The sequence below is a fragment of the Phaenicophaeus curvirostris genome, unplaced genomic scaffold, assembly GCF_032191515.1.
Source record: "Phaenicophaeus curvirostris isolate KB17595 unplaced genomic scaffold, BPBGC_Pcur_1.0 scaffold_59, whole genome shotgun sequence".
Taxonomy (NCBI): domain Eukaryota; kingdom Metazoa; phylum Chordata; class Aves; order Cuculiformes; family Cuculidae; genus Phaenicophaeus; species Phaenicophaeus curvirostris.
In genome coordinates this window covers 45,001-67,599 of record NW_027206681.1, presented here as the reverse complement: position 1 = coordinate 67,599, position 22,599 = coordinate 45,001, and the positions used below count along the sequence as shown (strand labels likewise).

Below are 22,599 nucleotides of genomic sequence, written 5' to 3'. Positions count from 1 at the left end.
CCCAGTGCCCCCTAGTTGCTCCCAGTTTGTGGCTCCCAGTGACACCCAGTCTGTGGCTCCCAGTAGCCCCCAGTAGCTCCCAGTCTGCAGCTCCCAGTGATCCCTAGTAGCTCCCAGTAGCTCCCAGTTTGCTGCTCCCAGTGTCCCCTAGTGGCTCCCAGTTTGCGGCTCCCACTGTCTCCCAGTAGCTCCCAGTTTGCAGCTCCCAGTAGCTCCCAGTTTGCAGCTCCCAGTAGCTCCCAGTTTGTGTCTCCCAGTAGCTCCCAGTTTGCGGCTCCCAGTAGCTCCCAGTTTGCGGCTCCCAGTGTCCCCTAGTGGCTCCCAGTTTGCGGCTCCCACTGCCTCCCAGTAGCTCCCAGTTTGTGTCTCCCAGTAGCTCCCAGTTTGCTGCTCCCAGTGTCCCCTAGTGGCTCCCAGTTTGCAGCTCCCAGTGGCTCCCAGTTTGTGTCTCCCAGTGGCTCCCAGTTTGTGTCTCCCAGTAGCTCCCAGTTTGCTGCTCCCAGTGTCCCCTAGTGGCTCCCAGTTTGCAGCTCCCAGTGGCTCCCAGTTTGTGTCTCCCAGTAGCTCCCAGTTTGCGGCTCCCAGTAGCTCCCAGTCTGCAGCTCCCAGTGTCCCCTAGTGGCTCCCAGTTTGCAGCTCCCAGTAGCTCCCAGTCTGCAGCTCCCAGTTTGCAGCTCCCAGTGGCCCCTAGTGGCTCCCAGTTTGCGGCTCCCAGTGGCCCCTACTTGCTCCCAGTTTGCAGCTCCCAGTTGCTCCCAGTGTGCAGCTCCCAGTGCCCCCCAGTAGCTCCCAGTTTGCTGCTCCCAGTGCCTCCCAGTTTGTGGCTCCCAGTTTGAGGCTTCCAGTGTCTACCAGTGCCCCCCAGTTTGCGGCTCCCAGTGTCCCCCAGTAGCTCCCAGTTTGCGGCTCCCAGTTTGTGGTTCCCAGTACCCTCCAGTTCCTCCCAGTTTGGAACTGCCAATGTCTCCCAGTGCCTCCCAGTAGCTCCCAGTTTGTGGCTCCCAGTAGCACCCAGTGTGCGGCTCCCAGTTTGCGGCTCCCAGTGCCCTCCAGTAGCTCCCAGGCTGCGGCTCCCAGTGTCTCCTAGTTTGCAGCTCCCAGTGTTTCCCAGTAGCTCCCAGTTTGCAGCTCCCAGTGCCCCTAGTTGCTTCCAGTTTGCGGCTCCCAGTAGCTCCCAGTGTCCCCAACTTGCTCCCAGTTTACAGCTCCCACTGCCTCCCAGTTCCTCCTAGCGTGCAGCTCCCAGCGTCCCCCAGTAGCTCCCAGTTAGTGGCTCCCAGTTTGCGGCTCCCAGTTTGTGGCTCGCAGTTTGGGGGTCCCAGTGCCCTCCCATTGCTCCCAGTCCCCCCCAGTCCCCCTCCCAGCGCCCCCAGCCCCCCATAATCCCCCTCCCAGCACTCCCAGTCCCCCTCCCATTGCTCCCAGTCCCCCCCAGTCCCCCTCCCAGCGCTCCCACTCCCCCTCCCAGCCCTCCCAGTCCCCCCCAGTCCCCCTCCCACCGCTCCCAGTGCCCCTCCCAGCGCTCCCAGTCCCCCCCAGTCCCCCTCCCAGCGCTCCCAGTCCCCCTCCCAGCCCTCCCAGTCCCCCTCCCAGCGCTCCCAGCCCCCCATAATCCCCCTCCCACCGCTCCCAGTCCCCCCAGTCCCCCTCCCAGTGCCCCCAGTGCCCCCCAGTCCCCCTCCCACCGCTCCCACCGCTCCCAGTGCCCCCCAGTCCCCCTCCCACCGCTCCCAGTGCCCCCAGTCCCCCTCCCAGCGCTCCCAGTGCCCCTCCCAGCGCTCCCAGTGCCCCCCAGTCCCCCTCCCAGCGCTCCCAGTCCCCCTCCCAGTGCCCCCAGTCCCCCCCCAGTCCCCCTCCCAGCGCTCCCAGTCCCCTCCCAGCGCTCCCAGTCCCGCTGACAGGAGGCAGAGGGCGTAGGCGCCGCTGACGCTCTCGCTGTCCCTGACGAGGAAGCTGCCGTCCCGGCCGGCCCTCGCCAGCTGCTCCTCGGCGGCCGCGCGGCTCAGGTCCCGGTGGTACCAGGGGGGCGCCGGGGGGCCCGCCATGGCCCCGGCCCCGCACGGCCAATGGCGACGGGGGGCGGGGCTAGAGCCTCGGGGAGCCAATGGGAGGGCGGGAAAGCGGGAGGGGGCGGGGCTTAAGGGAAAAGGGAGCCAATGGGAGCGCGGGGGGAGCCCCAAGGGGCGGGGCTAAGGGGGCGGGAACGCGGAGAGAGCGGGGAAGGGGGAGGGAGCCAATGGGAGAGCGGGAAATGTTGAGGGGGCGGGGCTAAGGGAAGAACCGGCGGGGAAGGGGCGTGGCCAAGACGGAAGAAGCCAATGGGAGCGTCGGAAACGGCGAGGGGGCGGGGATAGAGCGGGGAGGGAGCCAATGGGAGCGCGGCGGGAGCCAAGGGGGCGGGAGTCTAAGGGAGAGAGGCCGGAAGGGGGCGTGGCCAAGGCTGAGGGAGCCAATGGGAGCGCGGGAAAGGGCGAGGGGGCGGGGCTTAAGGGAGGAGGGAGCCAATGGGAGAGCGCGGCTTGAGCCCAAAGGGCGGGGCTAAGGGGGCGGGAAGTAGGAGGGAGCGGGGAAGGGGGAGGGAGCCAATGGGAGGGCGGGAAAGGGAGAGGGGGCGGGGCTGAAGAGAGGCGGGAGCCAATGGGAGCGCGGGGAGAGCCGAGGGGCGGGGCCAAAGGGCCCCCCTCGTCCCCCCCCGACCCCATTCTCCCCCCTCGTCTCCTCATCCCAGCCCCCCCATATCCTTCCTTGGCCCCCCAATCACCCCGTTCCTCCCCAGGGCCCCCCTCCCATCCCCCCCCATGTCCCCCCCTTCCCTCTTCTCCCCCCTTGTCCCCCCCCATTCCCCCTCTTGTCCCTCTCATATCCCCCCTCCCATCCCCCCTTGTCCCCCAATCTCATTCCCCCCTTGTCACCCCCTCCCAGTCCCCTCCTTGTCCCCCCTTGTCCCCCTCCAGTCCCCCCTTATCCCCCACTTCCCTCTTTTCCCTTCATGTCCCCCCCATCCCCCCTTGTCCCCCCTTGTCCCCCTCATATCCCCCCTCCCATGTCCCCTCTTGTCCCCCAATCTCTTTCCCCCCTTATCCCCCCATCCCAGCCCCCCATGTCCCCCCGTCCCCCCCTCCCACCCCCCCCTTATCCCCATTTCGGGGTTCACCCCCCCCATGGGCCTCACAGAACCGGGGGACACGACCGACCCCCCCAAAATCACACCCTGGTGCCTCCTTTGACCCACCGAGGCCCCCCCAGACTCCACCCCCAGGTTTGGGGTCCTAGGGGTCCCCCACTTTCGTATCCCCACCTTGTACCCCCTTTTTTTCCAGGTGTCCCATTTTTTATTGGGGGGGGACACCCGGTGTGTTAAACCCGGCAGCTAAATGGGGGGTCCCCCCCTTCCCACAACACCCCAAAACCGAGCAGCACGGGAGTGTTTATTCCCCCTTAGACACGGGGCAGCCGGGACCCCCCAAACCCCTCAGAGGGACGATGAGAAGACGGGGGGCACCAGGGCCACCGGGAGGAGGAGGAGGAGACCGGGGGGTCCTGGGGGGGCGGCAGCGGCGCCGCGGGCGTAATAACGGGCGACGGCGACGTTGGGGTTTCCGTGCGCGGGGTCGAACCACATCTGGACGCAGCGGCCGCTGCCGCGTCGCAGCCCCGTGTAGCGGTACGAGGCGGACCAGATCCGCTCGCAGAGGGCGGCCGGCGTCGGGAACACGGCCGGGAACCTCTGGCACGCGGCACCTCGGGGGCAGCGGTTGGTGCCTGCGGGGAAACAGTGGGGGGCTTGTGGGGCTGAACTGCGAGACATGGGAAAGGTTGACCTGGCAGCCACAGGATGGGTTGACCTGGCAGCCACAGGATGGGTTGACCTGGCAGCCACAGGATGGGTTGACCTGGCAGCCACAGGATGGGTTGACCTGGCAGCCACAATAGACCTGGCAGCCGCAGGGACGGGTTGACCTGGCAGCCGCAGGGAGGGGTTGACCTGGCAGCCGCAGGGAGGGGTTGACCTGGCAGCCGCAGGGAGGGGTTGACCTGGCAGCCGCAGGGAAGGGTTGACCTGGCAGCCGCAGGGAAGGGTGGACCTGGCAGCCGCAGGGAAGGGTGGACCTGGCAGCCGCAGGGAAGGGTGGACCTGGCAGCCGCAGGGAAGGGTGGACCTGGCAGCCGCAGGGAAGGGTGGACCTGGCAGCCGCAGGGAAGGGTGGACCTGGCAGCCGCAGGGAAGGGTTGACCTGGCAGCCGCAGGGAAGGGTTGACCTGGCAGCCGCAGGGAAGGGTTGACCTGGCAGCCGCGGGCAGGGGTTGACCGGGCAGCCGCGGGCAGGGGTTGACCGGGCAGCCGCGGGCCGGGGTTGACCGGGCAGCCGCGGGCCGGGGTTGACCGGGCAGCCGCGGGCCGGGGTTGACCGGGCAGCCGCGGGCCGGGGTTGACCGGGCAGCCGCGGGCCGGGGTTGACCGGGCAGCCGCGGGCCGGGGTTGACCGGGCAGCCGCGGGCCGGGGTTGACCGGGCAGCCGCGGGCCGGGGTTGACCGGGCAGCCGCGGGCCGGGGTTGACCGGGCAGCCGCGGGCCGGGGTTGACCGGGCAGCCGCGGGCCGGGGTTGACCGGGCAGCCGCGGGCCGGGGTTGACCGGGCAGCCGCGGGCCGGGGTTGACCGGGCAGCCGCGGGCCGGGGTTGACCGGGCAGCCGCGGGCCGGGGTTGACCGGGCAGCCGCGGGCCGGGGTTGACCGGGCAGCCGCGGGCCGGGGTTGACCGGGCAGCCGCGGGCCGGGGTTGACCGGGCAGCCGCGGGCCGGGGTTGACCGGGCAGCCGCGGGCCGGGGTTGACCGGGCAGCCGCGGGCCGGGGTTGACCGGGCAGCCACGGGGCTGAACGGGGAGCCACGGGGCTGAACGGGGAGCCACGGGGCTGAACGGGGAGCACCTACCTGAGCTCCAGTCCCAGCCCTTGTGCCAGTTGTCCTTGCAGGTGAAGGCTTCCTGGCAGTCCTCCCACCACTGCTCGCAGTCCTCGCGGCACAGCGGCACGTGCAGCACCCGCTCCTTCCGCCAGCTGGAGTCCGCCTGACCCCCCCCCAGTTCACACCAGTTCACACCAGTTCACGGCCCAGTCTCCCACCCCCGGCAGCACCCGGCGCTGACCTTCTGGATCCAGGGCCCCAGGTTGGGGGAGCACTCGTAGAGACACGTGTCCTGCACGAAGTGGCGCCGGCACTGCTCCGGCATCGCCCCGCAGTGGTTCCAGTTGAAGCCGTAGAGGTAGGACTGGTCCTTGTGGGCTTCCAGGCTGGTGTTGGCCGTGCAGCACGCGTTGTCCTTCCAAGGGGAGCACTGAGCACGTGAGGAGGGGGGTCAGCCGGGGCTGGGGGGGAGCCGGAACCCTCCAGAGATAAGGTGGAGCTCAACTGGGACCCACCAGAGCTGGAACCCTCCAGAGATGGGGTGGAGGTCAACTAGGACCCACCAGGGGTTGGATGGAGGTCAACCGGGACCCACCAGAGCTGGGATGGAGCTGAACCAGGACCCACCAGGGGTTGGATGAAGGTCAACTGGGACCCACCAGGGGTTGGATGGAGCTGGAACCCACCAGGGCTGGGATGGAGCTCAACCAGGACCCACCAGAGGTTGCATGGAGCTCAACCAGGACCCACCAGAGCTGGGATGCAGCTGGAACCCACCAGAGATGAGATGGAGCTCAACCAGGACCCACCAGGGGTTGGATGAAGGTCAACTGGGACCCACCAGAGCTGGGATGAAGCTCAACCAGGACCCACCAGGGGTTGGATGGAGCTCAACCAGGTCTCACCAGGGGTTGGATGGAGCTCAACCAGGACCCACCAGGGCTGGGATGGAGCTGGAACCCACCAGAGATGAGATGGAGCTCAACCAGGACCCACCAGGGGTTGGATGAAGGTCAACTGGGACCCACCAGGGGTTGGATGAAGGTCAACCAGGACCCACCAGGGGTTGGATGAAGGTCAACTGGGACCCACCAGGGGTTGGATGAAGGTCAACTGGGACCCACCAGGGGTTGGATGAAGCTCAACCAGGACCCACCAGGGGTTGGATGAAGGTCAACTGGGACCCACCAGAGCTGGGATGAAGCTCAACCAGGACCCACCAGGGGTTGGATGAAGGTCAACTGGGACCCACCAGGGGTTGGATGAAGCTCAACCAGGACCCACCAGGGGTTGGATGAAGGTCAACTGGGACCCACCAGAGCTGGGATGAAGCTCAACCAGGACCCACCAGGGGTTGGATGAAGGTCAACTGGGACCCACCAGAGCTGGGATGAAGCTCAACCAGGACCCACCAGGGGTTGGATGGAGCTCAACCAGCACCCACCAGGGGTTGGATGGAGCTGGAACCCACCAGAGATTGGATGGAGCTCAACCAGGACCCACCAGAGCTGGGATGGAGCTCAACCAGGACCCACCAGGGCTGGGATGGAGCTCAACCAGGACCCACCAGGGGTTGGATGGAGCTCAACCAGGACCCACCAGGGGTTGGATGAAGGTCAACTGGGACCCACCAGAGCTGGGATGAAGCTCAACCAGGACCCACCAGGGGTTGGATGAAGGTCAACTGGGACCCACCAGAGCTGGGATGAAGCTCAACCAGGACCCACCAGGGGTTGGATGAAGGTCAACTGGGACCCACCAGAGCTGGGATGAAGCTCAACCAGGACCCACCAGGGGTTGGATGGAGCTCAACCAGCACCCACCAGGGGTTGGATGGAGCTGGAACCCACCAGAGATTGGATGGAGCTCAACCAGGACCCACCAGAGCTGGGATGGAGCTCAACCAGGACCCACCAGGGTTGGGATGGAGCTGGAACCCACCAGAGATTGGATGGAGCTCAACCAGGACCCACCAGGGATTGGATGGAGCTCAACCAGGTCCCATAGGATCTCCCCAGCCTTCCCGACGCCGCAGGAGATGCCTCCACCCGGCGCTGCGGGGCCCGTACCTGCGCGTGGAGCTGCCCCTCGGGCCCCGGGGCCGATTTGTGGTGCTTGGCGTCCATGCAGACGTTGAGCAGCGAGTCCCCGGGGGCGGCGGCGGCGCCCGAGCCGCTCGCCAGCAGCACCAGCAGCACCAGCGGCTGCGCCCACGCGGCCGCCATCGCCCCGCGGCACCCGGACAAAGTCCAGGGAGGGGGGGGGACAACCCCCAGGGCGCCCGACCCACAGCCAGGGGCAGCGAGGGAGGGAACGGGGGGCACTGGGAGGGACTGGGAGGCACTGGGAGGCACTGGGGGACAAGGTGGGGGGCACTGGGAGGCACTGGGAGGCACTGGGAGGGACCGTGAGGGACTGGGGGACAAGGTGTGGGGCACTGGGAGGCACTTAGGGGGCACTGGGAGGGACTGGGAGGGACTGGGGGACCTGGGGGAGGGAACTGGGGAGCACTGGGGGCACTGGGAGGGACTGGGGGACAAGGTGGGGGGCACTGGGAGGGGCAAGGTGGGGGGCACTGGGAGGGACTGGGGGCACTGGGAGGGACTGAGAGGGGCAAGGTGGGGTCAGGGACCCCAATATTGGGGTCCAGGGGGTGGGGACCCCAATGTTGGGGTCACCAGGGGCTTCGAGGGACCTGGGGGGAGGGCACTGGGAGGCACTGGGAAGGACTGGGGGGCACTGGGAGAGGCAAGGTGGGGGGCAGGGACCCAATGTTGGGGTGACTGGGGGCCTCGAGGGACCCGGTGGGAGGGAAGTGGGGGCACTGGGAGGCACTGGGAGGCACTAAGGTGGGAACTGGGGGGCACTGGAGGGTACTGGGATGGCACTGGGGGGCACTGGGAGGGGCAAGGTGGGGGGCAGGGACCCAATGTTGGGGTCACTGCGGGCCTCGAGGGACCCGGGGGAGGGAAGTGGGGGGCACTGGGGGGCACTGGGAGGGGCAAGGTGGGGGGCAGGGACCCCAATATAAAGGTCAAGGGGGTGGGGACCCCAACTTTGGGGTCATGGGGGGCAGGGACCCAATGTTGGCACCACCGGGGGCTTCGAGGGACCTGGGGGGAGGGCACTGGGAGGCACTGGGAGGGGCAAGGTGGGGGGCAGGGACCCCAATATAGAGGTCAAGGGGGTGGGGACCCCAACTTTGGGGTCACGAGGGGCAGGGGACCCCGATGTTGGAGTCACCAGGGGCCTCAAGGGACCTGGGGGAGGGAACTGGGGGGCACTGGGAGGGGTAAGGTGGGGGGCAGGGACCCCAATAGAGAGGTCAAGGGGAGAAGGGACCTGAATATTGGGGTCCAGGGGGTGGGGACCCCAATGTTGGGATCACTGGGGGCCTCGAGGGACCTGGGGGGAGGGAACTGGGGGGCACTGGAGGGCACTGAGAGGGTCAAGGTGGGGGGCGGGGACCCCAATAGCGAGGTCCAGGGGGTGGGGACCCCAACTTTAGGGTCATGGGGGGGGGTCACGAACCCCAACATTGGGGTCACACGCCCCCTCCCTCCCCCAGCCCCGCCCCCTCCCCCCTCGCCCTGCGCTTCCGGTTCCGGTTCTCCGCTTCCGGTTCCGGTTCTCCGCTTCCGGTTCCGGTTCTCCGGTTCCCGTGGCGACGGCGGCCATGTCGACGCTGTTCCCGTCGCTGCTGCCGCGGCTGACGGAGCCGCTCTGGTTCAACCTGGACCGGCCGTGCGGGGACGAGAGCGACCTGCAGCAGCAGGAGCAGCAGCACCAGGCCTGGGTGAGGCCCCGGCGGCGGCGGCGGCGGCCCCGCTCAGCGGGGAACCAGGGGTCGTTACATGGCGGGAGGGGCTCTGGGGGCCCAGGGAGGCGGGGGAGGGGGATCCAGGCCCCCAATTAGCTAATTAGGGGGGTGATTAGTTAACGAGCAGGGCTCTAGGGGCCCAGGGAGGCGGGGGAGGGGGCTCTAGGCCCCAAATTAGCTAATTAGGAGGGATAATTAGTTAATGAGCAGGGCTCTAGGGCCTCAGGGAAGCGGTGGAGGGGACTCTAGGCCCCCAATTAGCTAATTAGGGGGGTGATTAGTTAATGAGCAGGGCTCTAGGGCCTCAGGGAAGCGGTGGAGGGGACTCTAGGCCCCAAATTAGCTAATTAGGAGGGATAATTAGTTAATGAGCAGGGCTCTAGGGCCCCAGTGAAGTGGTGGAGGGGGCTCTAGGCCCCAAATTAGCTAATTAGGGGGGTAATTAGTTAATGAGCAGGGCTCTGGGGCCCCAGGGAAGTGGTGGAGGGGGATCTAGGACCCTAATTAGCTACTAAGGAGGGATAATTAGCTAATGAGCAGGGCTCTAGGACCCCAGTGAAGTGATGGAGGGGGCTCTAGGCCCCAAATTAGCTAATTAAGAGGGATAGTTAGCTAATAAGCAGGGCTCTAGGACTGTTAATTAACTCATTAGATGTATCTTTAGGGCCACAGGTGGCTAATGAGAGCTGGTAATTAGTGAGTGAGGGGGATAATTAGTTAATGAGCAGGGCTCTAGGACCCCAGTGAAGTGATGGAGGGGTCTCTAGGACCCCAATTAGCTAATAAGGGGGGGATAATTAGCTAATGAGCAGGGCTCTAGGACCCCAGGGAAGTGGTGGAGGGGGCTCTAGGCCCTGAACTAGCTAATAAGGGGGGATAATTAGCTAATGATTAGGGCTTTAGGATTCTTAATTAACTCATTAGGTGTATCTTTAGGCCTACAGCTGGCTAATGAGAGCAGGTAATTAGTGAGTGAGTGGGATAATTAGCTAATGAGCAGGGCTCTAGGACCCCAATGAAGTGATGGAGGGGGCTCCAGGCCCCAAATTAGCTAATTAGGAGGGATAATTAGCTAATGGGCAGGGCTCTAGGACCCCAGTGAAGTAGTGGAGGGGGCTCTAGGCCCCAAATTAGCTACTAAGGGGGGATAATTAGTTAATGAGCAGGGCTCTAGGGCCCCAGTGAAGTGGTGGAGGGGGATCTAGGCCCCAAATTAGCTAATTAGGGGGATAATTAGCTAATGAGCAGGGCTCTAGGACCCCAGTGAAGTGGTGGAGGGGGCTCTAGGCCCCAAATTAGCTAATTAGGGGGTAATTAGTTAATGAGCAGGGCTCTAGGGCCTCAGGGAAGTGGTGGAGGGGGCTCTAGGCCCCAAATTAGCTAATAAGGGGGGTAATTAGCTAATGAGCAGGGCTCTAGAATCCCAGTTAAGTGATGGAGGTGGATACAGGCCCCCAGTTAGCTAATTAGGAGGGATAATTAGCTAATGAGCAGGGGTCTAGGACCCCAGTTAGCTAATTAGGGTAATAATTAGTTAATGAGTAGGGCTCTAAGACTTTTAATTGACTCATTAGACGTTTCTGTAGGTCCACACCTGGCTAATGAGTGCAGGTAGTTAGTGAGTGAGGGGGGATAATTAGCTAATGAGCAGGGTTCTAGGACTCTAATTAGCTTATTACATGTATCCCTAGGCCCACCGATGGCTAATGAGAGCGGGTAATTAGGGAGTGTGTGGGATCATTAGCTAATGAGCAGTGCTCTAGGCCCCCAGTTAAGTGATGGAGGGGCTCTAGGACCCAATTAGCTAAAAAGGGAGGATAATTAGCTAATGAGCAGGGCTCTAGAACTTTAATTAACTCATTACATGTGTCCCTAGGCCCACAGATGGTTAATGAGAATGGGTAATTAGGGAATGTGTGGGATCATTAGCTAATGAGCAGTGCTCTAGGCCCCCAGTTAAGTGATGGAGAGGCTCTAGGACCCAATTACGTAATTAAGAGGGATAATTAGCTTATGAGCAGGGCTCTCGGGCTCTAATTAACTCTTTGGGTGCATCCCTAGGCCCACAGCTGGCTAATGAGCGTGGGTAATTAGGGAGTGTGTGGGATCATTAGCTAATGAGCAGGGCTCTAGGACACCAGTTAAGTGAAGGAGGGGCTCTAGGAGTCCAATTAGTTAATGAGTGGGGATAATTAGCTCATGAGCAGGGTTCTAGGACTCTAGGACTCTAATTAACTAATGGTGGAGGCTCTATGCCCCCAATTAGTTAATAAAGGAGGGTAATTAGCTAATGAGTAGGGATCTAGGACCCCAGTGAACTCATTAGAGGTGTCCCTTGGCCTACAATTAGCTAATGGGGGCAAATAATTAGTTAATGAGGGGGATAATTAGTTGATGAGGGGGATAATTAGGTAATGAGTAGGGTTCTAGAACCACTATTAATTCATTAGTGGTGTCTCTAGGCCACAGTTAGTGAATGAGAGCAGCTAATTAGCAAGTGAGGGGATAATTGGTTAACGAGAGGGCTATTTAGCTAATGAGTGGGGCTCTAAGACCCAAATTAAGTGATGAGGGGTGTCCTAGGCTCCCACTTTATTAATGAGAAAAGGTTTTTAATTGTTGAGGAGGCTTGTTAATTAATTAGAGGGGCTAATTAGCTAATGGGGGGAGACTTTAGGACCCTAGATAACTAATGAGGGGGGGTGCCTAGGCCCCTAATTAACTAATGAGGGGGTCTGTAGGCCCCTAATTAGCTAGTGATGAATTTTTCTAGATCTGTTTTTATATGGGGGGGCTCCTAGATCCTTAAATAACTAATTAAGAGATTAATTAGCTAATGAGAAAGCATCTAGAGCCCTTGCTAACTAATGAAGAAGGCACGAGGGGGGTTCTAGGGTCCTAGTTAACTAATGAGGGGGGCTCCTAGGCCTGTTACTTGCTAATGAGGGGGGCTAATTAACTAATGGGGGGGGCTAATTAACTAATTAGGGGGCTAATTAACCCTTCCCTCAGCTTCAGAGCATCGCTGAGAAGGACAACAACCTCGTTCCCATCGGGAAGCCGGCATCGGAGGTGGGGGGGGGATCCCTTGGGAATTGGGGGGGTCCCGTCCCTTGGGAATTGGGGGGTCCCATCCCTTGGGAATTAAGAATTGGGGGGGGTCCCGTCCCTTGGGAATTGGGGAGGGTCCCATCTCTTGGGATTTGAGAATTGGGGGTTCCATCCCTAGGGAATCAGGGGGTCCCACACCTTCGGAATTGAGGGGGTCCCATCCCTTGGGAATCAGGAATTGTGGGGGGTCCTGTCCCTTAGGAATTGGGAATTGGGGGGTCCTGTCCCTTAGGAATTGGGAATTGGGGGGTTCCATCCCTCAGGAATTGGGAATTGGGGGGTTCCATCCCTCAGGAATTGGGAATTGGGGGGTTCCATCCCTCAGGAATTGGGAATTGGGGGGTTCCATCCCTCAGGAATTGGGAATTGGGGGGGTTCCATCCCTCAGGAATTGGGAATTGGGGGGTTCCATCTCTCAGGAATTGGGAATTGGGGGGTTCCATCTCTCAGGAATTGGGAATTGGGGGGTTCCATCCCTCAGGAATTGGGAATTGGGGGGTTCCATCCCTCAGGAATTGGGAATTGGGGGGTTCCATCCCTCAGGAATTGGGAATTGGGGGGTTCCATCCCTCAGGAATTGGGAATTGGGGGGTTCCATCTCTCAGGAATTGGGAATTGGGGGGTTCCATCCCTCAGGAATTGGGAATTGGGGGGTCCCATCCCTTTAGAATCGGGAATCGGAGAGGGGGTCTCGTCCCTTGGGAATTGAGGGGTCTCGTCCCTTGGGAATTGAGGGGTCTCGTCCCTTGGGAACTGGGGGGGTCCCGTCCCTTGAGAATTGAGAATTCGGGGGTCCCATCCCTTAGAAATTAGGGGGTTACATCCCTTGGGAATTGGGGGTTCTATCCCTCGGGAATCAGGAATTGGGGGGTCCCATCCCTCAGGAACTGGGGGGGGGGGGTCCCATCCCTCGGGAATTGGGAACTGGGGAGGGTCATATCCCTTGGGAATTGGGGGGGTCCCATCTCTGGGAATTGAGAATTGGGGGTTCCACCCTCAGGAATCGGGGTGTCCAATCCCTCAGGAATTGGGAATTGAGGGGGTTCCATCCCTGGGGAATTGGGAACTGGGGGTGGGGGAGGAGCCATCCTTCAGGAATTGGGGGGTCCCATGCCTTGGAATCGGGAATTGGGGGGTCCCATCCCTTGGGAATTGAGAATTGGAGGGACACGTCCCTCAGGAATCGGGGGTCCTGTCCCTTTGGAATTGGGAATCAGGGGGTCTCATCCTTTGGGAATCGGGGGGTCCCATCCTTTTGGAACTGGGGGCTCCTGTTCCTTTGGAATTGGGAATTGGGGGTGTCCTGACCCTTTAGAATTGGGGGGCGTCCCATTCCTTTGGAACTGGGGGTCCCATCCCTTGAGAATCAGGAATTGGGGGGGGTCCTATTCCTTGGGAATGGGGGGGTCCAACCCTCTGGAATTAGGGGTCCCATCCCTCGGGAATCAGGAATCAGGACCCCGTCACTCAGGAATCAGAAATTGGGGGGGTCCCGTCCCTCAGGAATCGGGAATCAGGGGGTCCCATTCCTCAGGAATTGGGAATTGAGGGATCCCATCTCTTTGGAATCAGGGGGTCCTGTTCCTTTGGAATCAGGGGGTCCTCTTCCTTTGGAATTGGGGGTCCTGTTCGTTTGGAATCAGGGGGTCCTCTTCCTTTGGAATTGGGAATTGAGGGGTCCCATCCCTTTGGAATCAGGGGGTCCTGTTCCTTGGGAATTGGGGGTCCCATCCCTTTGGAATCAGAGGGTCCTGTTCCTTGGGAATTGGGGGTCCCATCCCTTTGGAATTGGGGGTCCTGTTCCTTGGGAATTGGGGGTCCCATCCCTTTGGAATTGGGGGTCCTGTTCCTTGGGAATTGGGGGTCCCATCCCTTTGGAATCAGAGGGTCCTGTTCCTTGGGAATTGGGAATTGGGGGTCCCATCCCTCAGGAATCAGGAATCAGAGGGTCTCATCCCTTGGGAATCGGGGGGGTCCCATCTCTCAGGAATCGGGATTGGGGGGGGTCCCATCCCTTGGGAATCGGGCAGGGGGGTCGGGGGCGCCCCCGCTCCGTGGGGAGCGCGTTGCGGAGCCGTCCCCGCGCAGCACTACGACGAGGAGGAGGAGGAGGACGACGAGGACGACGAGGACAGCGAGGAGGACTCCGAGGACGACGAGGACATGCAGGACATGGACGAGATGAACGACTATAACGAGTCGCCCGACGACGGCGAGATTAACGAGGTGATTAGCCTCCGGGCCCGCTGCTGCCTGGCCTAGGGGCCCAGTTTCCCAGCAGCCTGGTGGCCCGCTAGCCCAGTTTCCCAGCAGCCTGGTGGCCCGCTAGCCTAGTTTCCCAGTAGCCTGGTGGCTCGCTAGCCCAGTTTCCCAGCAGCCTGGTGGCTCGCTAGCCCAGTTTCCCAGCAGCCTGGTAGCCCGCTAGCCCAGTTTCCCAGCAGCCTGGCAGCCCGCTAGCCCAGTTTCCCAGGAGCCTGGCAGCCCGCTAGCCCAGTTTCCCAGCAGCCTGGCAGCCCGCTAGCCCAGTTTCCCAGCAGCCTGGTAGCCCGCTAGCCCAGTTTCCCAGCAGCCTGGTAGCCCGCTAGCCCAGTTTCCCAGCAGCCCGCTAGCCCACTAGCCCAGTTTCCCAGCAGCCTGGTGGCTCGCTAGCCCAGTTTCCCAGGAGCCTGGCAGCCCGCTAGCCCAGTTTCCCAGCAGCCTGGTAGCCCGCTAGCCCAGTTTCCCAGCAGCCTGGTAGCCCGCTAGCCCAGTTTCCCAGCAGCCTGGTAGCCCGCTAGCCCAGTTTCCCAGGAGCCTGGCAGCCCGCTAGCCCAGTTTCCCAGCAGCCTGGTGGCCCGCTAGCCCAGTTTCCCAGCAGCCTGGTGTCCCGCTAGCCCAGTTTTCCAGTAGCCTGCTAGCCCAGTTTCCCAGTAGCCTGGTAGCCCACTAGCCCAGTTTCCCAGCAGCCTGGTGGCCCACTAGCCCAGTTTCCCAGCAGCCTGGCAGCCCGCTAGCCCAGTTTCCCAGGAGCCTGGTAGCCCGCTAGCCCAGTTTCCCAGCAGCCTGGCAGCCCGCTAGCCCAGTTTCCCAGGAGCCTGGTAGCCCGCTAGCCCAGTTTCCCAGCAGCCTGGCAGCCCGCTAGCCCAGTTTCCCAGCAGCCTGGCGGCCCGCTAGCCCAGTTTCCCAGGAGCCTGGCAGCCCGCTAGCCCAGTTTCCCAGGAGCCTGGCGGCCCGCTAGCCCAGTTTCCCAGGAGCCTGGTAGCCCACTAGCCCAGTTTCCCAGCAGCCTGGCGGCCCGCTAGCCCAGTTTCCCAGCAGCCTGGTGTCCCGCTAGCCCAGTTTTCCAGTAGCCCGCTAGCCCAGTTTCCCAGCAGCCTGGCGGCCCGCTAGCCCAGTTTCCCAGCAGCCTGGTGTCCCGCTAGCCCAGTTTTCCAGTAGCCTGCTAGCCCAGTTTCCCAGTAGCCTGGTAGCCCGCTAGCCCAGTTTCCCAGCAGCCTGGCAGCCCGCTAGCCCAGTTTCCCAGGAGCCTGGTAGCCCGCTAGCCCAGTTTCCCAGCAGCCTGGCAGCCCGCTAGCCCAGTTTCCCAGGAGCCTGGTAGCCCGCTAGCCCAGTTTCCCAGCAGCCTGGCAGCCCACTAGCCCAGTTTCCCAGCAGCCTGGTGTCCCGCTAGCCCAGTTTCCCAGCAGCCTGGTAGCCCACTAGCCCAGTTTCCCAGCAGCCTGGTAGCCCGCTAGCCCAGTTTCCCAGCAGCCTGGTAGCCCACTAGCCCAGTTTCCCAGCAGCCTGGCAGCCCACTAGCCCAGTTTCCCAGCAGCCTGGCAGCCCACTAGCCCAGTTTCCCAGCAGCCTGGTGTCCCGCTAGCCCAGTTTCCCAGCAGCCTGGTAGCCCACTAGCCCAGTTTCCCAGCAGCCTGGTAGCCCACTAGCCCAGTTTCCCAGCAGCCTGGTGTCCCGCTAGCCCAGTTTTCCGGTAGTCTGGAGGCCAGTAAACCAGTAGTGTGGTGGCCCAGTGGCCCCTTAGCCCAGTGTCCTGGTAGCTCAGTAACCTGGTGGCCCTGTTGCCCCAGTTTTCCAGTAGCCCAGGGATCCAGTAGCCTTGTGGCAAGGTGGCCGGCTAACCCAGTAGCCCGGTGGCCAGTAAACCAGTAGCCTGGTGGCCAGGTAGCCTAGTGACCTGGTGGCCCTGTTGCCCTAGTTTCCCAGTAGCCCAGTTCCTGGTAGCCTGGTGGTTCGGTGGCCGGGTGGCCCACTAACCCACTAGCTTGGTAGCCCAGTACCCTACTAGCCTAGTGGCCTACTAACCCACTAGCTCAATAGCCTAGTGGTCCACTAGCCCACTAGCTTGGTGACCCAGTAGTGTGGTGGCCCACTAACCCAGCAGCCTGGTAGCCCACTAGCCCAGTGACCTTGTGGCCCACTAACCGACTGACCCAGTAGCCTGGTGGCCCACTAGCCCAGCAGCCTGGTGGCCCACTAAGTCACTAGCCCAGCAGCCTGGTGGCCCAGTAAGGTGGTGGCCCACTAGCCCAGTGGCCTGGTGGCCCAGTAGCCCGGTGTCTAGCTGCTTAGCCTTGAGGAGGCTGAGGGGAGACCTCGTTGCTGTCTCCAACTCCCTGAGAGGAGCTTGTGGAGAGGAGGGAGCTGGGCTCTTCTCCCAAGGGCCAGGGGACAGGACGAGAGGGAATGGCCTCAAGCTCCACCCGGAGAAGTTCAGGATGGAAATTTCTCATGGAAAAGGTCACGGGGAGCTGGTGGAATCTGCCCAGGGAGGGGGTCGAGTCCCCTTCCTGGAGGGGTTTGAGGGCCGGGTGGCCGAGGTGCTGAGGGACACGGGTTGGGGATGGATGGGAACGGTTGGACTCCATGATCTAAGAGGTCTTTGATGGTCTATGAGATCTTTGATGGTCTATGAGATCTTTGATGGTCTATGAGATCATTGATGATCTACAAAATCTTTGATGGTCTACGAGGTCTTTGATGGTCTATGAAATCATTGATGATCTACGAAATGTTTGATGGTCTACAAGATCTTTGATGGTCTACCAGATCATTGATGGTCTCCGAGATCTCCGATGATCTCCGAGACCTTCTCCATCCAGCGATTCCGTTTCCCGCCTCAGGTGGACATGGAGGGTGCCGAGCAGGACCAGGACCAGTGGATGATCTGATCCGCTCGGCGGCTGCTCTCGGGGAGCTGCGGTTGCTGGTGCCGCGCCGAGAACCAGGGGATCCGGTGATCCGTGGGGCCGGGAGCCGGGGCCGGGGGGTTCGATGGGGCCCGGGAGCCGGAGCGGCGCCGGATGCACGTGGCGCCTCTTTGGTTTTTTCTTAATAAAGACGTTTTGGAAGAGGCCGAGCCGGACGCTGGCGCCTGCGGGGGCCGGGCTCGCTCCCCAAAACCACTGGGACGAGTCCGTGGGGCCGCGGCTCCGCAGTTCCCAGCGTCCCGGCTCTCGGCTCGGCTGGAGCCACGGGGCGGAGCTCATCCAGTCCCGGCGTCCCGCTCGAGCGGCTCAGCCGTAGTCATCCAAGCGGATCTCAGCTGATCCCAGCGGCCGGGTTCACCGGCTCATCCGTATCCAGTGACGCGGAGCTCGCCTGAGCCCGGTGTCCTGCTTCACTGGTTCATCCGGACCCGTCAAAGAGGATCCCGGCTGATCCTGGGGTCCCCGGATCACCAGCTCATCCGTATCCATCGAAGTGGATCTCGGCTGATCCCAATGAAGCGGATCTCAGCCATTCCCGGTGTCCCAATTCACCGGTTCCTCTGGATCCATCGGAGCTGATCTCAGCCGATCCCGGTGTCCTGGTTCACCAGCTCATCCATATCCATCAAAGTGGATCTCGGCCGATCCTGGTGAGGCAGAACTCAGCTGATCCCAGTGTCCCAGTTCCCCGGCTCCTCTGTATCCACGGCAGCGGATCGCGGCTGATCCCAGTGTCCTCGTTCAGCGGATCCTGGCCGATCCCCGTGTCCCGGTTCAGCGGATCGCGGCTGATCCCAGTGTCCTGGTTCAGCAGCTCCCAGCGGATCCCAGTGGATCCCAGCCGATCCCCGTGTCCCGGTTCAGCGGATCCCAGCTGATCCCCGTGTCCCGGTTCAGCGGATCGCGGCTGATCCCAGTGTCCTGGTTCAGCGGCTCCCAGCGGCTCCCAGTGGATCCCAGCTGATCCCCGTGTCCCGGTTCAGCGGATCCCGGCTGATCCCAGTGTCCCAGTTCCCCAGCTCCTCTGTATCCGTGGCAGCGGATCCCGGCCGATCCCAGTGTCCCGGTTCCCTGGCTGCTCTGTATCCACGGCAGCGGATCCCGGCCGATCCCAGTGTCGTGGTTCCCCGGCTCCTCCGTATCCATGGCAGCGGATCCCGGCTGATCCCAGTGTCCCAGTTCAGCGGATCCCAGCGGATCGCGGCCGATCCCAGTGTCCCGGTTCCCCGGCTCCTCTGTATCCATGGCAGCGGATCCCGGCCGATCCCAGTGTCCCGGTTCAGCGGATCCCAGCGGCTCCTGGCCGATCCCAGTGTCCTGGTTCAGCGGATCCCAGTGGATCCCGGCCGATCCCAGTGTCCCGGTCCAGCGGATCCCAGTGGATCCTGGCTGATCCTGGCCGATCCCAGCGTCCCGGTTCAGCGGATCCCAGTGGATCCCCGGGTCCCGGTTCCCTGGCTCCTCTGTATCCACGGCAGCGGATCGCAGTGGATCCCAGTGTCCCGGTTCCCCGGCTCCTCTGTATCCACGGCAGCGGATCCCGGCCGATCCCCGTGTCCCGGTTCAGCGGATCCCAGCGGCTCCCGGCCGATCCCCGTGTCCCGGTTCAGTGGATCCTGGCCGATCCCAGTGTCCCGGTTCAGCAGATCCCAGTGGATCCCAGTGTCCCGGTTCCCCGGCTCCTCCGTATCCACGGCAGCGGATCCCGGCCGATCCCCGTGTCCCGGTTCAGCGGATCCCGGCCGATCCCAGTGTCCCGGTTCCCCGGCTCCTCCGTATCCACGGCAGCGGATCCTGGCCGATCCCAGTGTCCCGATTCAGCTGATCCCAGTGGATCCCAGCAGATCCCGGCCGATCCCAGTGTCCCGGTTCAGTGGATCCCGGCCGATCCCAGTGTCCCGGTTCCCCGGCTCCTCCGTATCCACGGCAGCGGATCCCAGCGGATCCCAGTGTCCCGGTTCAGCGGATCCCAGCGGATCCCCGGGTCCCGGTTCCCCGGCTCCTCTGTATCCACGGCAGCGGATCGCAGTGGATCCCAGTGTCCTGGTTCCCCGGCTCCTCTGTATCCACGGCAGCGGATTGCAGTGGATCCCAGTGTCCTGGTTCCCCGGCTCCTCTGTATCCACGGCAGCGGCTCCCGGCCGATCCCAGTGTCCCGGTTCAGCGGATCCCAGCGGATCCCCGCGTCCCCGCTCCCCGGCTCCCCCGTACCCACGGCAGCGGATCCCAGCGGATCCCCGCGTCCCCGCTCCCCGGCTCCCCCGTACCCACGGCAGCGGCTCCCGGGCGCTGGCGCCGGCGTCAGGCGTAGCCGGCGAAGCGGATGTCGGCGACGCCGTCGGGGACGCCGGGGCAGAACTCGAGGGCGGCGCGGTGCAGGCGGCAGCGGTAGCGCGGGCAGGAGCGCACGTACTGCAGCAGGCGCGGCGCCCCGGGGAACAGCACGTGGTGGGCCAGCACGGTGGCTCCCGGCGCCAGCAGCCGCTGCCTCTCCAGCAGGAGCAGGAGGCGCAGGAAGCGGCGCTCGCCGTGCGCCAGCAGCACCAGCTCGGCCGGCGGCAGCCGCCCCCGCGCCCGCAGCCCCGGCAGCAGCGCGGCCGCGCGGCCCTGCAGCACCTGCACCTGCCGGGGGGGACGCCCGGGGGCACCGCGAGCTGGAGAGGGGAGCTGGGGGGGGAGCTGGGGGGGGAGCGGGAGCTGGAGGGGGATCTGGAGAGGGAAGGGATCTGGAGAGGGATCTAGGGTGGGATCTGGAGCTGGAGAGGGATCTGGAGAGGGATCTGGGGAGGGATCTGGAGCTGGAGAGGGATCTGGAGAGGGATCTGGAGAGGGAAGGGATCTGGAGAGGGATCTGGGGTGGGATCTGGGCTGGGATCTGGAGAGGGAAGGGATCTGGAGAGGGATCTGGAGAGGGATCTGGGCTGGGATCTGCAGCTGGAGAGGGATCTGGAGAGGGAAGGGAGCTGGAGAGGGATCTGGAGAGGGATCTGGGCTGGGATCTGGAGCTGGAGAGGGATCTGGAGAGGGATCTGGAGCTGGAGAGGGATCTGGAGAGGGATCTGGGCTGGGATCTGCAGAGGGAAAGGGGCAGGGAAGGGGTCCGGGGAGGGGTCGGGGCTGGGATGCAGAGGAGGGCGGGAGCAGAGCAGGGACGGCAGCAGAGCTCGGCTGCTCCCAGTGTCCGGGTCGGGGTCTCAGCCGCAGGCGGCAGAGCAGAGCTGGGGGATCCTGGTGTCGCGGGGCTCAGCCCAGCCGGTCGCTGCTGGAGTCCCAGTCGGGGGGCTCAGCCCGTCCTGGAATCCTGCTTCCGCGGCTCCTCTGTATCCATGGAAGGGGATCCCGGCCGATCCCAGTGTCCCGGTTCCCCAGCTCCTCCGTATCCACGGCAGCGGATCCTGGCCGATCCCAGTGTCCCGATTCAGCTGATCCCAGTGGATCCCAGTGTCCCGGTTCCCCGGCTCCTCCGTATCCACGGCAGCGGCTCCCGGCCGATCCCCGTGTCCTGGTTCAGCGGATCCTGGCCGACCCCAGTGTCCCGGTTCAGCGGATCCCGGCCGATCCCAGTGTCCCGGTTCCCCGGCTCCTCTGTATCCACGGCAGTGGATCCGGGCTGATCCCAGTGTCCCGGTTCCCTGGCTCCTCCGTATCCACGGCAGCGGCTCCCGGCCGATCCCAGCGTCCCGGTTCAGCGGATCCCAGCGGATCCCCGCGTCCCCGTTCCCCGGCTCCCCCGTACCCACGGCAGCGGCTCCCGGGCGCTGGCGCCGGCGTCAGGCGTAGCCGGCGAAGCGGATGTCGGCGACGCCGTCGGGGACGCCGGGGCAGAACTCGAGGGCGGCGCGGTGCAGGCGGCAGCGGTAGCGCGGGCAGGAGCGCACGTACTGCAGCAGGCGCGGCGCCCCGGGGAACAGCACGTGGTGGGCCAGCACGGTGGCTCCCGGCGCCAGCAGCCGCTGCCTCTCCAGCAGGAGCAGGAGGCGCAGGAAGCGGCGCTCGCCGTGCGCCAGCAGCACCAGCTCGGCCGGCGGCAGCCGCCCCCGCGCCCGCAGCCCCGGCAGCAGCGCGGCCGCGCGGCCCTGCAGCACCTGCACCTGCCGGGGGGGACGCCCGGGGGCACCGCGAGCTGGAGAGGGGAGCTGGGGGGGGAGCTGGGGGGGGAGCGGGAGCTGGGGGGGGAGCTGGAGAGGGATCTGGAGCTGGAGAGGGATCTGGAGAGGGATCTGGGGGGGGATCTGGAGCTGGAGAGGGGAGCTGGGGGGGGATCTGGGGTGGGATCTGGAGCTGGAGAGGGATCTGGAGAGGGATCTGGGGTGGGATCTGGAGCTGGAGAGGGGAGCTGGGGGGGGATCTGGAGCTGGAGAGGGATCTGGAGAGGGATCTGGAGCTGGAGAGGGATCTGGAGAGGGATCTGGGGGGGGATCTGGAGCTGGAGAGGGATCTGGAGAGGGATCTGGGCTGGGATCTGGAGCTGGAGAGGGGAGCTGGAGGGGGAGCTGGAGCTGGAGAGGGATCTGGAGAGGGATCTGGAGCTGGAGAGGGATCTGGAGAGGGATCTGGGGGGGGATCTGGAGCTGGAGAGGGATCTGGAGAGGGATCTGGGCTGGGATCTGGAGCTGGAGAGGGATCTGGAGAGGGATCTGGGCTGGGATCTGGAGCTGGAGAGGGATCTGGAGCTGGGGGGGGAGCTGGGGGGGGAGCTGGGGTGGGATCTGGAGCAGAAAAAGGATCTGGAGAGGGATCTGGGGGGGATCTGGAGCTGGAGAGGGATCTGGAGAGGGATCTGGGCTGGGATCTGGAGCTGGAGAGAGATCTGGAGAGAGATCTGGAGCTGGAGAGGGATCTGGAGAGGGATCTGGGGGGGGATCTGGAGCTGGAGAGGGATCTGGAGAGGGATCTGGGGGGGGATCTGGAGCTGGAGAGGGATCTGGAGAGGGATCTGGGCTGGGATCTGGAGAGGGAAGGGATCTGGAGAGGGATCTGGAGCTGGAGAGGGATCTGGAGAGGGATCTGGGCTGGGATCTGGAGAGGGAAGGGATCTGGAGAGGGATCTGGAGCTGGAGAGGGATCTGGAGAGGGATCTGGGCTGGGATCTGGAGAGGGAAGGGATCTGGAGAGGGATCTGGGCTGGGATCTGGAGCTGGAGAGGGATCTGGGGGGGGATCTGGAGCTGGAGAGGGATCTGGGGTGGGATCTGGAGAGGGAAGGGAGCTGGAGAGGGATCTGGGCTGGGATCTGGAGCAGGGAATGGATCTGGAGCGGGATCTAGGGTGGGATCTGGAGCAGGGAAGGGATCTAGGGTGGGATCTGGAGAGGGATCTAGGGTGGGATCTGGAGAGGGAAGGGATCTGGGCTGGGATCTGGAGCATGGAAGGGATCTGGGCTGGGATCTGGGCTGGGATCTGGAGCAGGGAAGGGATCTGGAGAGGGATCTGGGCTGGGATCTGGAGCAGGGAAGGGATCTGGAGAGGGATCTGGGGTGGGATCTGGAGAGGGAAGGGAGCTGGAGAGGGATCTGGGGTGGGATCTGGAGCTGGGGAGGGAGCTGGAGAGGGATCTGGGGTGGGATCTGGAGAGG

The 22,599-nt window shown here is 63.7% G+C and overlaps 4 protein-coding genes across 5 annotated transcripts in view; 1 reads left to right on the top strand and 3 right to left on the bottom strand.

Annotated features, from left to right (window-relative positions):
• Positions 1–2,063, bottom strand: part of INPPL1 (inositol polyphosphate phosphatase like 1) — a 42,972-nt gene extending 40,909 nt beyond the window's left edge. Inside the window, 1 exon segment of the mRNA XM_069881642.1 lies at positions 1,900–2,063. Coding sequence (XP_069737743.1) covers positions 1,900–2,045 — 146 coding nt within the window. The 5' untranslated portion in view covers positions 2,046–2,063.
• Positions 2,064–3,378: 1,315 nt separating this feature from the next.
• LOC138734090 (folate receptor alpha-like) lies at positions 3,379–7,370 on the bottom strand. 2 transcript variants are annotated; one of them, XM_069881645.1, is made up of 4 exons: positions 6,977–7,370; positions 5,149–5,337; positions 4,935–5,070; positions 3,379–3,762 (listed from the first exon to the last, which is right to left on the bottom strand). In XM_069881645.1, exons 1-4 carry the CDS (start codon positions 7,130–7,132, stop codon positions 3,473–3,475), a joined length of 771 nt encoding a protein of 256 aa, XP_069737746.1. In that variant the 5' UTR covers positions 7,133–7,370; the 3' UTR covers positions 3,379–3,472. The 2 variants fall into 2 exon arrangements, with proteins under 2 accessions (XP_069737746.1, XP_069737747.1); XM_069881646.1 differs by lacking the exon at positions 6,977–7,370 and adding an exon at positions 5,626–5,668 and having other exon boundaries at positions 3,381–3,762.
• A 1,188-nt stretch (positions 7,371–8,558) lies between these two features.
• ANAPC15 (anaphase promoting complex subunit 15) lies at positions 8,559–17,168 on the top strand. The gene is made up of 4 exons (XM_069881640.1): positions 8,559–8,703; positions 11,740–11,799; positions 13,927–14,064; positions 16,938–17,168. The coding sequence occupies exons 1-4, from the start codon at positions 8,584–8,586 to the stop codon at positions 16,983–16,985; spliced, it is 366 nt and encodes a 121-aa protein (XP_069737741.1). The 5' UTR covers positions 8,559–8,583; the 3' UTR covers positions 16,986–17,168.
• Positions 17,169–19,334: 2,166 nt separating this feature from the next.
• LOC138734094 (transmembrane O-methyltransferase homolog) overlaps positions 19,335–22,599 on the bottom strand; it is a gene marked incomplete at its 3' end in the record, with an annotated part of 9,811 nt that continues 6,546 nt past the window's right edge. The window contains exons 3-4 of the mRNA XM_069881650.1: positions 20,801–21,115; positions 19,335–19,646 (exon numbers count right to left, since the gene is read on the bottom strand). Of these exons, the coding sequence (XP_069737751.1) occupies positions 19,335–19,646; positions 20,801–21,115 (627 nt within the window). The remainder of the gene's footprint in view (positions 19,647–20,800; positions 21,116–22,599) is intronic.

Coding starts and splice junctions, on each gene's coding strand:
- LOC138734090 (XM_069881645.1), bottom strand. CDS start 7,132: ATGGCGGCCGCGTGGGCGCAGCCGCTGGTGCTGCTGGTGCTGCTGGCG. Junction 5,338..6,976: donor AGGGGCAGCTCCACGCGCAG/GTACGGGCCCCG, acceptor TCACGTGCTCAG/TGCTCCCCTTGGAAGGACAA. Junction 5,071..5,148: donor TGGGGCCCTGGATCCAGAAG/GTCAGCGCCGGG, acceptor GGGGGGGGTCAG/GCGGACTCCAGCTGGCGGAA.
- ANAPC15 (XM_069881640.1), top strand. CDS start 8,584: ATGTCGACGCTGTTCCCGTCGCTGCTGCCGCGGCTGACGGAGCCGCTC. Junction 8,704..11,739: donor AGCAGCAGCACCAGGCCTGG/GTGAGGCCCCGG, acceptor CCCTTCCCTCAG/CTTCAGAGCATCGCTGAGAA. Junction 14,065..16,937: donor ACGACGGCGAGATTAACGAG/GTGATTAGCCTC, acceptor TTCCCGCCTCAG/GTGGACATGGAGGGTGCCGA.